Raw genomic sequence first — 14,162 nt, forward strand, 5'->3', positions numbered from 1 at the left:
AGAGGCCATGCTTTGCTTTATTAGAAATAAATTTTTCAGTCCCCCTTAATATGCAGAGGAAAAAGCAGACAGGAAAAATGAATTTTTCAGTCCCTTTTAATATGCAGAGGAAAAAGCAGACAGGAAGAAAGTGAGCTCTTCTGATTGCAACTATGAGGACAATTATGTCCTCACATGTACTATCATACAGTGAACAAGGACAAAATGGAAATAAGAAAGGGCATTCCAAATTTCATAAATACAGTATATCTATACACAAATAACTAACTAGAAATAAATTCACTGACAAGTGATACATTATTTTTAAACCCCCAAACCAACCTGTTACATAATTAACAGATACAGGTATGGAAAGAAGAGGATTCAAGACAGAATATCTTACAATGTTTCCATCTCCGAATGCTGACAATCAATTCAGAGCATTTCATAGGGCAGTCCAATTTATTATTATTTATTCAACAATTATTTATTGACTACCTACCTACATTCCAAACATTGTGCTAGACACTGGAATAAAAGTGGTGAACAAGATAGTCATACCTGTGATTAGTTACATAAAATTAGTAATTCTATGTAATTAGTTTATTAGTTACTTTATAGAAATATAAACATTAATATAATTTTATAAGTTATTCAGACATGGATTGCATTTGAGAGCATTTGACTAGTTGCTAATACCTTTGAGCTATAAGCCAAAAAGTAATGGTCAATGGTCACCTAATTCACCAAATTCCTAAAGTCATTTATCCATCCGTCCATCCATGCATCCATCCATGCATCCATGCATCCATCCATCCATCCATCCATCCATCCATCCATCCAACAAACAATTGTTGTATTCTATGTGCTAGGAACTGTTTCAGGTGCCAGGTTTTCAGCATGGAACAAGGAAAACAAAACCACTACCTTTGTGTAACTTACATTGTGATGTGACCACATACTTTGATGGAATATTGGCTTGACTTATGAGGCACATATACTACACCCAAAACCCAGTGAAAAGCTATACAAATCTTTCAGCCACAATAACTGAAGACAGTGTCAAAAAAATGAGGCTTGGCCTTGGCCAGGTGGCTCAGTGGATGGAGTGTCATCCTGATGATCCCTGGTCAAGGCACATATGAGAAGCAGCCAATGAACAATGAGCAACTAAATGGAACAACAAAGTGGAACAGTGAGTTGATGCCTCTCTCTCTCCCTTTCTCTGCTGCTTTGTCTCTCTTTCTTTCTCCCTTTGCACCCCTCCTTTCTCTCAAATTGGGGGGGGGAATGCTTTTTAAACAAGGCTTATCTGATAGGCTGCAGTAATTTATAAAAGATTAATGTGAGAATTAGAATTAACAAAGTACTCAGGTCAGGTATTATTTTTTATCTTTTCTTCTGCCTATTTTCTGAGGTGAAAAGCAAAACCAGGGAAGGGGGAAGAAAAGTAATGTATCTTGATAATTGTCAAAAAAGAGAAATTTCATATTATAGTTTATTTTTAAACTCTGTATGGTCTCAGTATTAGCTTTGGTTCAAGAGAGGTTTTTATCTGTGCAAAGTTCTCACTGTCATCATCACAAAAATAACACCTCTTACAGCCAAATTACCTTTCTAGTTTTTCTGGCAATCAAGTCTTCAAATTGCATGGTAGATTTGGAACACACACACTGCCAACTAAATTAATATATTTTAAAATCAATTCCCCCACAACCTCTGGAGTCTGTATAATTTATAAAAATTTTAGACACACTGGCATTGAAGTCAATAGAGTTCTAGAATATCTGAAATTTAAAAATTTTCCCACTGTATTTTAATGTATACTAAAATCATTCATCATAAGTAATAAATGTTGAGTGAATATTAACTTTTGGACAATAGAGTACTAGATATATGAAAAGCTCAACAACATGCTTGTCTAGAAAAAATTCTACCATATGTTGCAATATTCTTTCACTTGGAAAAGTGGTTAATAAAAAATTATGTTGGCCCTAGCCAGTTGACTCAGCAGTAGAGCATTGGCCTGGCATGTGGAAGTCCCGGGTGAGATGCCTGGTCAGGGCAAACAGAAGTGACCATCTGCTTCCTTCTTCCCTTCCTTCTTCTCTCTCTCTTCCCCTCCTGCAGCCATGGCTCAAATCAAGCAAGTGGCCCCTGGCACTTAGGATGGCTGCAGGGTCTTGCTTCAGGCACTAAAGTAGCTTGGTTGCTGAGCAATGGAGCAATGGTCCCAGATGGGCAGAGCCATCCGCTGGTAAGGGGTTTGCCACATAGATCCCAGTGGGGGTGCTTTCAGGAGTCTGTCACTCTGCCTACCCACCTGTCACTTAATTTAAAAAATTATCTCTATCGGCCCTGGCCGGTTGGCTCAGTGGTAGAGCGTCGACCTGGCGTGCGGGAGTCCTGGGTTCAATTCCTGGCCAGGGCACACAGGAGAAGCGCCCATCTGCTTCTCCACCCCTCCCCCTCTCCTTCCTCTCTGTCTCTCTCTCTTCCTTTCCCGCAACCGAGGCTCCATTGGAGCAGAGATGGCCCAGGTGCTAAGAATGGCTCTGTGGCCTCTGCCTTAGGCGCTAGAATGGCTCTGGATGCGACAGAGAAACGCCCCAGAGGGGCAGAGCATTGCCCCCTGGTGGGCATGCTGGGTGGATCCCGGTCGGGCGCATGCGGGAGACTGTCTGACTGCCTCCCTGTTTCCAGCTTTGGAAAAATGAAAAAAAAAAAAAGAAAAAAAAATTATGTCTATCTATAAGACTAGAGAAAGTAATCAAAGTTTTATGTCTATATGGATATTCAGTAAGTATGACAGAATGGCAGAATACCATTTAAAGAGCAAGTACTATGTACCAGGCACTGTGCTGGATGGGTGCCTTATACATATCATATCATTTGATCTTTACAAAGCTGCAAGGTAGGCATTATTGGCCCCTTTATATAGAGGAGGAAACTGAGACTTCAAGATGATAAGTGGATTGCCCATGTGCTTAAAGTAATAAGGCAAATCTGTTATTTAAACTTAGCTCCAATTCAAAGCCCATATTCTTGGTCTCATATTTCTGATTACATAAAATTATAAAATCTATTATTCTGATGGTGTTTTCTGTGTCCTTTCCATAATGTATTCTAGGGGGATTCCTCTAATCATGAAGAATCATCAACCAAAAAACATTAGGAGAGGTATTTTGTCTGTAGTCAGGTCATATGAACTGTTGTTACATTCAGTGAAACTATGAGACTTTTAAAAAGCTAACAATAGGAATCCCCGTCAAGATGGTGGGGTAGGTGGACACTGCACTCACCTCCTCCTCTGATCACATCAAAATTACAACTAAATTATAGAACAATAAGCCTGGAGAACTACCTGAAGGCTACCTGAACAAGAAGTCCTATAACAAAAGATATAAAGAAGCCATGTCAAGACTAGTAGGAGGGGCAGGGAGGAAAAAAGAGGCTGACCCCACAACCACGTGAGGTGGTTGAAAATCTGGAGGGGTATCTCAGCTGTAGAGGTCTCCCTGAGGAGCAAAGGGTCTAAGCCCCACAACTGGCTCCCCAACCTAGAACACTAGTACTGGAAAGAGGAGCCCACATAACATCTGACTGAAAATCAGTGGGATTCCACCTGTGCAGGTGAGATGGAAAGCTGCTGGAAATCCAGGCATCCCCCTGAAGAGTCCGTGCACAAACTCTCATCTGCAGGAACTTTCTCTGGGCTCTAGTGGAGGGACAGTGTCTGAGGGGGTGGACACCTGACACATATAAGGAGAAACTGAGTTGTGTGGCTTCAAGATGAGGGCTGGAAAGACAACTGCCACCGTCCCTGTGTTGAGCCCTCCTACTTCAAAGCCAAATCTAAATCTGAATTAGCCTGGCAAACTCCACAAGCTTTACCCTGACAATCCTGAAGACCTCACTCCACCCAACTCACACATCGACTGAGGCTCTTTCAGGAACAGCCAGCCAGGGTCTTTGCAGTCTTTCTTTTCCTTCTTCCTGTTCTTTCTTTTAAAAAATTTTATTTATTGATTTTACAGAGAGAGGAGAGAAAGGTGGGGGGGGGTGTAGCAAGAAGTATCGACTCATAGTTGCTTTATTTTAGTTGTTCATTGACTGCTTGTCATATGTGCCTTGACCAGGTAAGCCCAGGGTTTTGAACTGGTGACCTCAGCATTCCACATCAACACTTTATCCACTGCACCACCATAGGCCAGGCCCTTTGCAGTCTTTCTTTAAAAGCTCTCCAAAAATTCCAGTCAAGCTCAGGGGGTGCCAGAGACATACAGGGAGAAACGGAGTCATGTGGCTTCAGAGGAAGGGCTAAAGGGACAGCTGCCATTGTTCCCATGTTGAACTCTCCTCCCCACATGGATACAAAATTAATATTCAGAAATCAATTTTATTTTTATACACCAATAACAAACTATGAGAAAGAGAATTTTTTAAAATCTTATTTATAATTGCATCAAAAAATAAAATACCTAGAAATAAATTATACAAGAAGGTAAAAGAGCTATACTCAAGAAATTATAAAACATTGAAGAAAGAAATTGAAGAAGATACAAATAGTTGGAAGCACATGCCATGCTCATGAAGAGAAAGAATTAACACTGTTAAAATGTCCATATTACCCAAACCAATCGATAGGTTTAATGCAATCCCTATCAAAATACCAATGACATTTTGTCACAGAACTAGAACAAATAATTCTAATATTTATACTGAACCACAAAAGATCAGGAATAGCCAGAGAAATCTTAAGAAAGAAGAACAAAGTTAGAGATATCATGCTACCTGATGTCAAACTATACTATAAGGTTACAGTAATTAAAATAGCACGGTACTGGCATAAAAACAGACACATATATCAATGTAACAGAAGAGAAAGCCTACAAATAAAACCACACTTATATGGTCAATTAATATATGCCAAAGAAGACAAGAATATACAATGACATAAAGACAATCTATTCAATAAATAGTGTTAAAAATTAGACAGATACATGTAAAAAAATGAAACTTGACCACCTTATTACATCACATACAAAAATAAACTAAATAAAATGCATTAAAGACTTAAACGTAAGACCCCAAACCATAAAATCCCTAGAAGAAAACATAGACAGTAAATTCTCTGACTTGCTATTAATATTTTTTCTGTTTTCTGATGTATCTCCTCAGGCAAGGAAAACAAAAGAAAAAAATAAACAAATGGGACTACATCAACCTAAAAGGTTTTTGTACAATAAAGGAAACCATCAGCTAAAGAAAAAGACAACCTAGTAAATAGGAGAAGATTATCACATATGAGACATCTGATAAGGTGTTAATATCCAAAATTTATAAAGAACTCATATAATTCAACACCCCAAATTCAAAAAATCCGATTTAAAAATAGGCAGAGGACCTGAATAGAACTTGTCCAAAGAATACATCATATGGCTCACAAACATGAAATGGTGCTCAATGTAACTAATTATCAGAGAAATGCAAATTAAAATCACTGGAGATATCACCTCATAACTGTCAGAAAAGCTATCATCAATAAATCAACAAACAAGTATTAGCGAAGATATGGAGAAAAAGGAACCCTCATGCACTGTTGGTGGAATTGCAAATTGGTACAGGCACTACGGAAAATAGTATAAAGTTTCTTCAAAAAATTAAAAATGGAACTTCCTTATAATCCAGAAATTCTATTTCTGGGTACATTTCTGAAGAAATCCAAAACACCAGTTTGTAAAGATATGTGCACCCCTATATTCATAGCAGTATTATTTACAATAGCCAAGATACTGAAGTAATCCACATGTCCATCAATAGATGATTGGATAAAGCAGATATGGTATATACATAGATACAATGCAATATTAATTGTCCAGAAAAAAAGAATAAAACCTTACTGTTTGTGACAACATAGATGGACCTAGAGGGCATTATGCTAAGTGAAATAAGTCAGACAGAGAAAGACAAACACCATACGATTTCATTTGTATGTGAAATCTAAAGAACAAAATAAATGAACAAATTTAACAGAAATAAACTCATAGATACAGGGAACATTTTGACAGCTGTCAAATGGGAGGTGGTTGGAAGGATGGGTAAAAAGGTGAAGGGATTAAGAATTTCAGTTTATTTGGTGGTTACAAAACAGTCACGAAGACATAAAGTACAGCATACCAGAAAGTAAAACAATTCTGAAATAAAGGTATACATTATTTTACACTATGTATATATATATGTATGTATGCGTGTTCCTAGTTATTTTGGGTGAACTAATGCTAAATATAAAATGAAATCACATCAACCAACTGTAGTTATAAATAATGGGTGGTATGGAAAAACTACAAATAACCATACAAAGTATATAATCCACAGTTGACTAATTGAGAGTTGACTTGACATCAGGTCCAAATCAATGACTATAGAGAGTGAATCCTACTTGGTTTTACAAAATAATTTTTGATAAATCGCATGCTGTCCTTTAATGCCTGCCAGGTTAAAAAACATCTCTTCATTAAAGTGAGTGTTTTGAGAATAAAAAAAAAAAAAAATAAGAGCTAACTTTTAAGAAGAAAAAATGTTTCTAAACTACACAGGTGGGGAAAAAGTAAGTTTACAGGTCTGTTAAAAATAATACAGCCTGACCAGGTGATGGCGCAGTGGATAGAGCGTCAGATTGGGATGCAGAGGACCCAGGTTCGAGACCCCGAGGTCGCCAGCTTGAGCGTGGGTTCATCTGGTTTGAGCAAAAAAGCCCACCAACTTGAACCCAAGGTCGCTGGCTCCAACAAGGTGTTACTCGGTCTGCTGAAGGCCCGCGGTCAAGGCACATATGAGAAAGCAATCAATGAACAACTAGGGTGTTGCAACGCGCAATGAAAAACTAATGATTGATGCTTCTCATCTCTCTCCGTTCCTGTCTGTCTGTCCCTGCCTATCCCTCTCTCTGACTTACTCTCTGTCTCTGTAAAAAATAAATAAAATTAAACAATTCAACCTTAAAAAAATAATAATACAATGATTAATAAATAATAATACAAGAAATAAACTGTTTCAGATACTCACAACTGTAGACCTAGTATTTTGTCACACCCTGTATATTCCTCATTAATTCTGTGATTTTTAAAAAGTTCTGTGATATGTAACATAAACTTATATTTTAAGTCCTTCATCTTGGAATGAATTTTATAGGTGTGAAATACTCACCTAAAAGTGCATTTTTTCCATGATCATCCGGTAGAAATCGTTTGTCTACAGCGCACACTAGGATGTGTTCGGGAAGATTGGGAGATTTTGCCCCCACCAGAAGGAATCCGGCTGGGATGTCGATTTGTTCCATACACAGAGACACCAAACGCAGATCCTTTCCCGCTTGACAAAAACCTAGAAACCGGGAAAAAGGATAAATAGCATACAGAGAAACGTTTAGGTAGGTTAGGATGCTGTATAACTCATAAAAATCCCTATTAAGTATTAAATTTAAAGTTCATATACTCCAACTAGAAGATGAATCTATCATACGTGCCCCTCTGAGCAGAGTTGAGAAAACACTAAAAGGAGGTTTGTTCGTTGCACACGCATGCGCACATGAGAAAGACAAGAAGGGAGATGAGAAGCATCAACTTGTAGTTGTGGCACTTTAGTTGTCCATTGATTGCTTCCCATATGTGCCTTGATAGGGGTGGCTCCAGCTAAGCCAGTGACCCCTTGCTCAAACCAGCAAACTTGGTCTCAAGCCAGAGATCATGGGATCATGTTGATGATCCCACACTCAAGCCAGCAACTGTACACCCAAACTGGTGAGCCTGCGCTCAAGCTGAATGAGCCCAAGCTGAAGGCAGTGGCCTCGGGGTTTGGGGTTAGACTGGCACCTGAGCATCCCAGGTCGATGCTATCCACTGCACTAAAAGGAGTTATTCTGATTGGTGCAGACAACATTGACAACTTTCATATTTTCTGTGCACAAGTAAGGACATGAGAAATAAACAGCAAACTGAAAAAAAGCATATGCAATATTTATGTACACATATTGTAGTATTTTAACTCAGTGCAAATTCACTTCTCTAAACAGGGATGATCAAAGAACTGAGATGCTCTCCCTTTCACAAGGAAGAGACTGAAGCTTGGAGTTTGGTGACTCAAATGAATGGGTCAGAACTAGAACTCAGAAGTTAGGTTATTTTCACTAGTTATGACATGAAATGACAAGATATGACAAAAACCTTATAGAACTGCTTTGGATGCTATAACATATTATAGTAATTCATGATTTGTTAAAAATTATTTGCAACAAATACTGTTCTATGCCTAAGGATATAGACATCTTGCTCTAACTGATAATCACAAAACAATATTATAGGACTATTTTCTGCTACCAATCACTGATGTCCACATCTTTGGGAACATGATCCTTCCTGCACTCTACTCATGTGATTTCCCTAGAGAGTTGTGATATTCCAGGTAGACCACGAGCTGGCCCCTGACCCAAGCTGGGACACTGTAATATCCCTCCTTTCTGACCATAGTTGATCAATCCAGAGATGGGCACTTGACATAAACCAGGTCAATCTAAGCTTTTCCCTTAAGAATTCTGAAGTCTGACCAGGTGGTGGTGCAGTGGATAGAGCATTGGACTGGGACACAGAGGACCCAGGTTTGAAACCCTGAGGCTGCCGGCTTGAGCATGGGCTCATCTGGCACGAGTACCGGCTTACCAGCTTGAGCGTGGGGTCACTCGTTTGAGCATGTGATCATAGACATGACCCCATGGTCGCTGGCTTGAGCCCAAAAGTCACTGGCTTGAAGCCCAAGGTTGCTGGCTTGAGCCCAAGGTTGCTGGCTTGAGCAAGGGGTCACTTGTTCTGCTGTAGCCCCCGGCCAAGGCACATATGAGAAAGCAATCAATGAATAACTAAGGATCCACAACGAATTGATGGTTCTCATCTCTCTCCCTTCCTGTCTGTCTGTCCCTATCTGTTCCTTCCTCTGTCTTTCTGTCTCTGTCACACGCAAAAAAGAATTCTGAACATAGAACCAGAGAGAGCAGGGCTTGGTCAGCTCTGTGGAAGCCCTGTTCCTTGCCCCGTGACAGCAGTCTGGACAGGAAGGACAGGGAAATGTTCTGGCAGAGTTTGGATCCCTAAAGCCCAGCTATATCTGCCTTCCCCATGGTTTGGTCAAGACATCTTTTGCTTTGGAATTCTTCTAATAACATCTTCATTCTACCTAAGTGAGTCTGAGTTTGGTTTCTAACATTTGCACCCAAATGAGGCTGAATAAAAATACGCTAAGTGCTATTTGAGGAAGTAATGAGAACGGGAGGATGGACATCTAACTCTCCACACACAAACCTGAGGTGACCACTGTGATCACTGCCAAATGTAAAGTAGAGAAGAACCATGCTAGACTCTTCCGGCATCAATTCATATTATGATGTTAACCAAATGCCAACAATTGAATGCCATCAGTTAGCATCTGAGAAATGAAAACACCCAAACTTTCCATGAAACTGGTGCATATAAAGCTGCTGCTCTAAGGTTTGATCATCAAACTGCAAAAGCAGACATAATAAAATTGGAAAAAGTCAATAGGAGAAAGACTAAAATGATAAGGACAATGAGGTTCAACTATTTCAAGCTTGTAGATAGCCTTTTAACATAAGAAATTCAAATTTATTTTTTGTGCCCATGAATTGAGAAAAAATATTAAAATGTTTTTGTGAATTCTTCAACAATTTAAAATAAATATGTATTTTATTTATATCGTCTATATTTATTTGAAAAATAGTCATTTGTTTATGTCAGTTATATTATTTATTCAGTTTACAAACATTTTTGAAGCCTATTATTACATAAATCCCTTGAAAAAAAATTCTGCTGCTCCCCCCGCCATCAAGGCACAGGTCTTGCATTTGTTTTGAACTTTGGAAGTCGGAAATTGATAGTGATGATGATGATGAGACAATCATGATATTGATAGCAGCTAAAATTTATGTAGCACTTAATATAAGCCAGGTGCCGTGCTAAACACTGTTTAGACTATGTTATTTAATCCTCTCCTCAATAATTCTGGGTAGGTACTACTATCTCCTTCCTATAGATGGAGTAATTGAAGCTCAGAAAGGTTAGGGAACTTGCTCAAGGTTACATAACGAGTCCAGTAATGTTTAGTGATGTAAAACATGGGAAGTTTATTATATGCAAACAGACAAAAAAGCATCCTATTCAATTTAGCAAAAGATGGGCTACGAACAGTTACAATCCAGAGCTAAAAAACTATGAGGGATGAACACAGACTTTTCCCACCAAATTCTAAAATACTAAATCTAGGAGGTATTTTAAAGGCCTAAAAGGAACACTAATTTTTTTTAATCCAAAGAATTGTTAATTTACATATAGATGATAACCTAGAAACACATTTTCCCTAACAAGTATCACTTTTTATTGTGATTTGCTCCAAAAGACAGAATATATAAAATATCTTCCTAAATCTGGTGACGAGAGGTTCATGGTTGGCTATGGATGGAGAACAGAATGCCTGGGCAGTTGTCTCTGTCATTAAGTAATAATACAACCTTTCTGCTACCTCGATTAACTCTATATTAGAAAGGGTGGATTAGATGGAGCCACAAGTCTATATCAATGTATACCAGTTTGCAAATTATTACAAGCCTTTTAAGACCACCAGAGCTATATGGAAGCTCAAGATCATCAGATACAGCACTCCCCAACAAGTGATCACCAATCTCCCAGGGGTTCAGAGTATTCCAAAATACTTGGGAATTATAAATGAAACTTAAACAGATATCATCACCAATATCTAAAACCTAATAAATAACTATTCTAATATTCTCCTTTAAAACAGAATGTTCTGAGGACTTTTGACCCTACACAGGTAGGTATAGAAACCAGTTAAATGAAATCAGGATTCCCTCAGTTGAACACTGTATCAGTTGTGTGATTCTTACCATAACATAATTATTTAAGTTGTTTTTATTGTAAGTCATATGTATTAATATATTTCTTAATTTACACCCATGATGGTTTGTTGAAAAGCTCAGGGAGCACTGATTCTGTTAATAAACACAAAAAGAGTAGTTTTACAAATGTGCCTAAAGATGCTGCTTCCTAGATATGAAAGATCCCCACTCATCAAATAAGATTATATAAAACACACCAACAGCTTCTAGGATACCAATAAAAGTAAAGTTAAGGTAAACATTTAGTGATTATATTTCAATTTGGCTTTTCACATATGAGACAGAAGTATGTCATTTGTAGAGAAATTCTGCAAACAGCAGCATGAAACTTTTTCATCACATAGAGCAAAAATGCATAAATTATAAAAAAATAAACTAATATACAACCTTTTAATCTTAAAAATGTAGAAATTCTAAAATTTGGGTATTAAAAATAGATTTTGACCTTTTTTTAATGCTGGAAAATATTAAAACGCACTTGGTTACCTTTCTCCACCCCTCCCCAAAAATGCATAACATTTTATATTTGAATTTATCAACAAAATATGCTTTCTCTTTGTGTGTGTGTGTGTATGTGTGTGTATGACAGAGATATAGAGAGACAGAGTGAGAGACAGATAGGGACAGATAGACAGAAAGGGGAAGAGATGAGAAGCATTAATTCTTCATTGCAGCACTTTAGTTGTTTATTGATTGCTTTCTCATATATGACTTGACTGGGGAGCTACAGCAGACTGAGTGATCCCTTGCTCAAGCCAGTGACCTTGGGCTCAAACTGGTGAACCTTGCTCAAACCAGATGAGCCCACTACGCTCAAGCCTGTGACCTTGGGGTTTCGAACCTGGGTCCTCCGCATCCCAGTCCAACACTCTATCCACTGAACCACTGCCTGGTCAGGCAAAATATGCTTTTCCTTACACAACCAATATGAAAAGCAAATTAAACAGCGATTCTTGAATGATAAAATGTAGATGATTTTTTGTATGCATGAATAATATAAAAGTATGTTAATATGTTGATCTAAAATACTTTTTACTTAACAGTTCTTTATCACATGCCGTGTAATGATAGCCTTTAAATCCCTAAGGACTTCAAAAGATCACATATTACTATAAGAAAGAGTTGTGGGTTAAATATTGGGTAACTACTCCAATCTCCTTACTATGTCAATGAAGAAACTAAGACCCATAAAAGAAAATGGCCCAGAGTCAAATAGCCCAGCAAGTAGAAAAGATGGGACTAGAACCCAGGTCTTTTAACTCCAAGTGAGATGCTCCTTTATCCTCATTAATATCTCCCTGATTCAGATAATGCATCACTTTCCCTCAGGCTGAGGTGGGACTTCTCCTATAACTTATTCCTCACCTATTTTTGCTGAGTCCTTTCAGCTAACTTTACAGGCTGCATCCTGGGAGCACCTAATAGACCTGCCCCCACCAGCCACGGGCTATGACAGCATCTACCTATCTCACACTTGCTGATGAATATTAAAATTCATGGTTTTTCAGGCCACAAGGTGACCCATGATTACAGAGTGACAATTTTACAAGATTTCTCAAAGGAATACATTGAAGCAAAGGGAAATTACTGGGAAACAGAACAATTTTGGTTCTGGGATAAAGAGAAATAGAGCTGAGAAGACACACAGTGTGGAAATATCTGAAAAACACAGGATTTTCTGTAGAATAAAGATTATTTTAAAGTAATTTCTGAGTCCACTCAAATTAAGAATCACATAGTTTTTAGTGCTACAGACTGAGGGTTTTCCTATTTATGATATAAGAACACCTAGAGGTCCAAAGTAATCATTATTTAACAAGGACTGGATTCTATGAGAAGCATGTTTTTTAGTCTCCTCCTCCTTAAAATTTTTTTTTTCAAGAAGTGCTTGTGAAAATGAAAAAAATGAAATCTCTTATTTAATGTTAAAACCCCAACAATGATAGGAGTATGTAAAAGGGGCACAGAAATCAACCGAAATTGCTCCCATGGGAAAAATTCGAACAAAATAAAATAAAGTAGCATTGGATCATATAAAATATCCATAAGCACATAATGATATAATTAAATGACTTAACAGATTAATAAGTGGGGAGAGAGAACAAATTCCTATGTAGTAGAATTCCATATAATTTATGTAGATACTCTACCCTCAAGGAGGGGGAGCATAACTCCTCATTCACTATGTGTGGGTTGAGCATACTGACATCCCTGCATGGTTTGGAAAGGGGGTGGGAAAAGAGTGAAGAGAACACTTTCTCAGCCAGGTCATCTAGATCAACACCAACAGTCATAACTCATGTTGATAAAATATGATGAAAACAGCGCTTTACCCTCCGTGATCTTTCTCTTTCAAACCCACCCCAATGTAGTCAAGAGAAAAACACAAGACAAATTCCAATAGAGGATCTCCTACAACGTAATATACCTGACCAATAATTCCTGAAACAACTGTCAGGGTCATCACAAACAGGGAACGTCTGAGAAACCCACAGCCAAGAAGAGTGCAAGGAGACATAACTAACTCTAATGTGGTTTCCCAGATGGGATTCTGGAACAGAAAAAAATATTACGTAAAAACTAAGAAACTCAAATAAACTGAACTTTTAATTATTATAAAAATTAAGATAAGATGTTAAACATAGCTAAAACTGCAGGGATATGTGGAAATTCTTACTATGTTTCTCAATATATTTTGTAATCTAAAACTTCTTTTTTAAAAAAAGTCTATTTATTTGTTTGTTTGTTTATAAGTGAGAGGAGGGGAGATAATGAAACAGACTCCCACATGTGCCCTAGATGGGATCCACCAGGCAACCCCATTTGGCCCAATGCTTGAGTATTGAGCCATTTTTAGCACCTGAGGCTGCCTCTCGGTTGGGACCAACAGAGTTATCCTCAGCATCCAGGGCCACACTCAAACCAATTGAATCACTTGGCTGCAGGAGGGGAAGAGGGAAAGAAGGGAGAGAAGGAGGGGGAGAGAAGCAGATGGCCACTTCTCCTGTGTGCCTTGACTGGGAATTGAACCTGGTCCATACACTAGGCCTACACTCTACCCACTGAACCACCAGCCAGGGCCTAAAATAAGTCTACTTTTAAAATGTCTTGTTTTGCCTGACCAGGCCGTGACACAGTGGATAGAGCATAGAACTGGAATGCAGGGGGCCAGGGTTCAAAACCCTGAGGTCGCTGGCTTGAG

The 14,162-nt window shown here is 38.3% G+C and overlaps 1 protein-coding gene across 2 annotated transcripts in view; it reads right to left on the minus strand.

The window, feature by feature from the left end:
* Window positions 1-14,162, minus strand: part of GREB1L (GREB1 like retinoic acid receptor coactivator) — a 363,373-nt gene that overhangs the window by 141,424 nt on the left and 207,787 nt on the right. For both annotated transcript variants that reach the window (XM_066247406.1, XM_066247405.1), the window contains exon 6: window positions 7,189-7,365. In XM_066247406.1, the coding sequence (XP_066103503.1) occupies window positions 7,189-7,365 (177 nt within the window). The remainder of the gene's footprint in view (window positions 1-7,188; window positions 7,366-14,162) is intronic.

The sequence above is a fragment of the Saccopteryx bilineata genome, chromosome 11 (assembly GCF_036850765.1).
Source record: "Saccopteryx bilineata isolate mSacBil1 chromosome 11, mSacBil1_pri_phased_curated, whole genome shotgun sequence".
Classification (NCBI taxonomy): Eukaryota; Metazoa; Chordata; class Mammalia; order Chiroptera; family Emballonuridae; genus Saccopteryx; species Saccopteryx bilineata.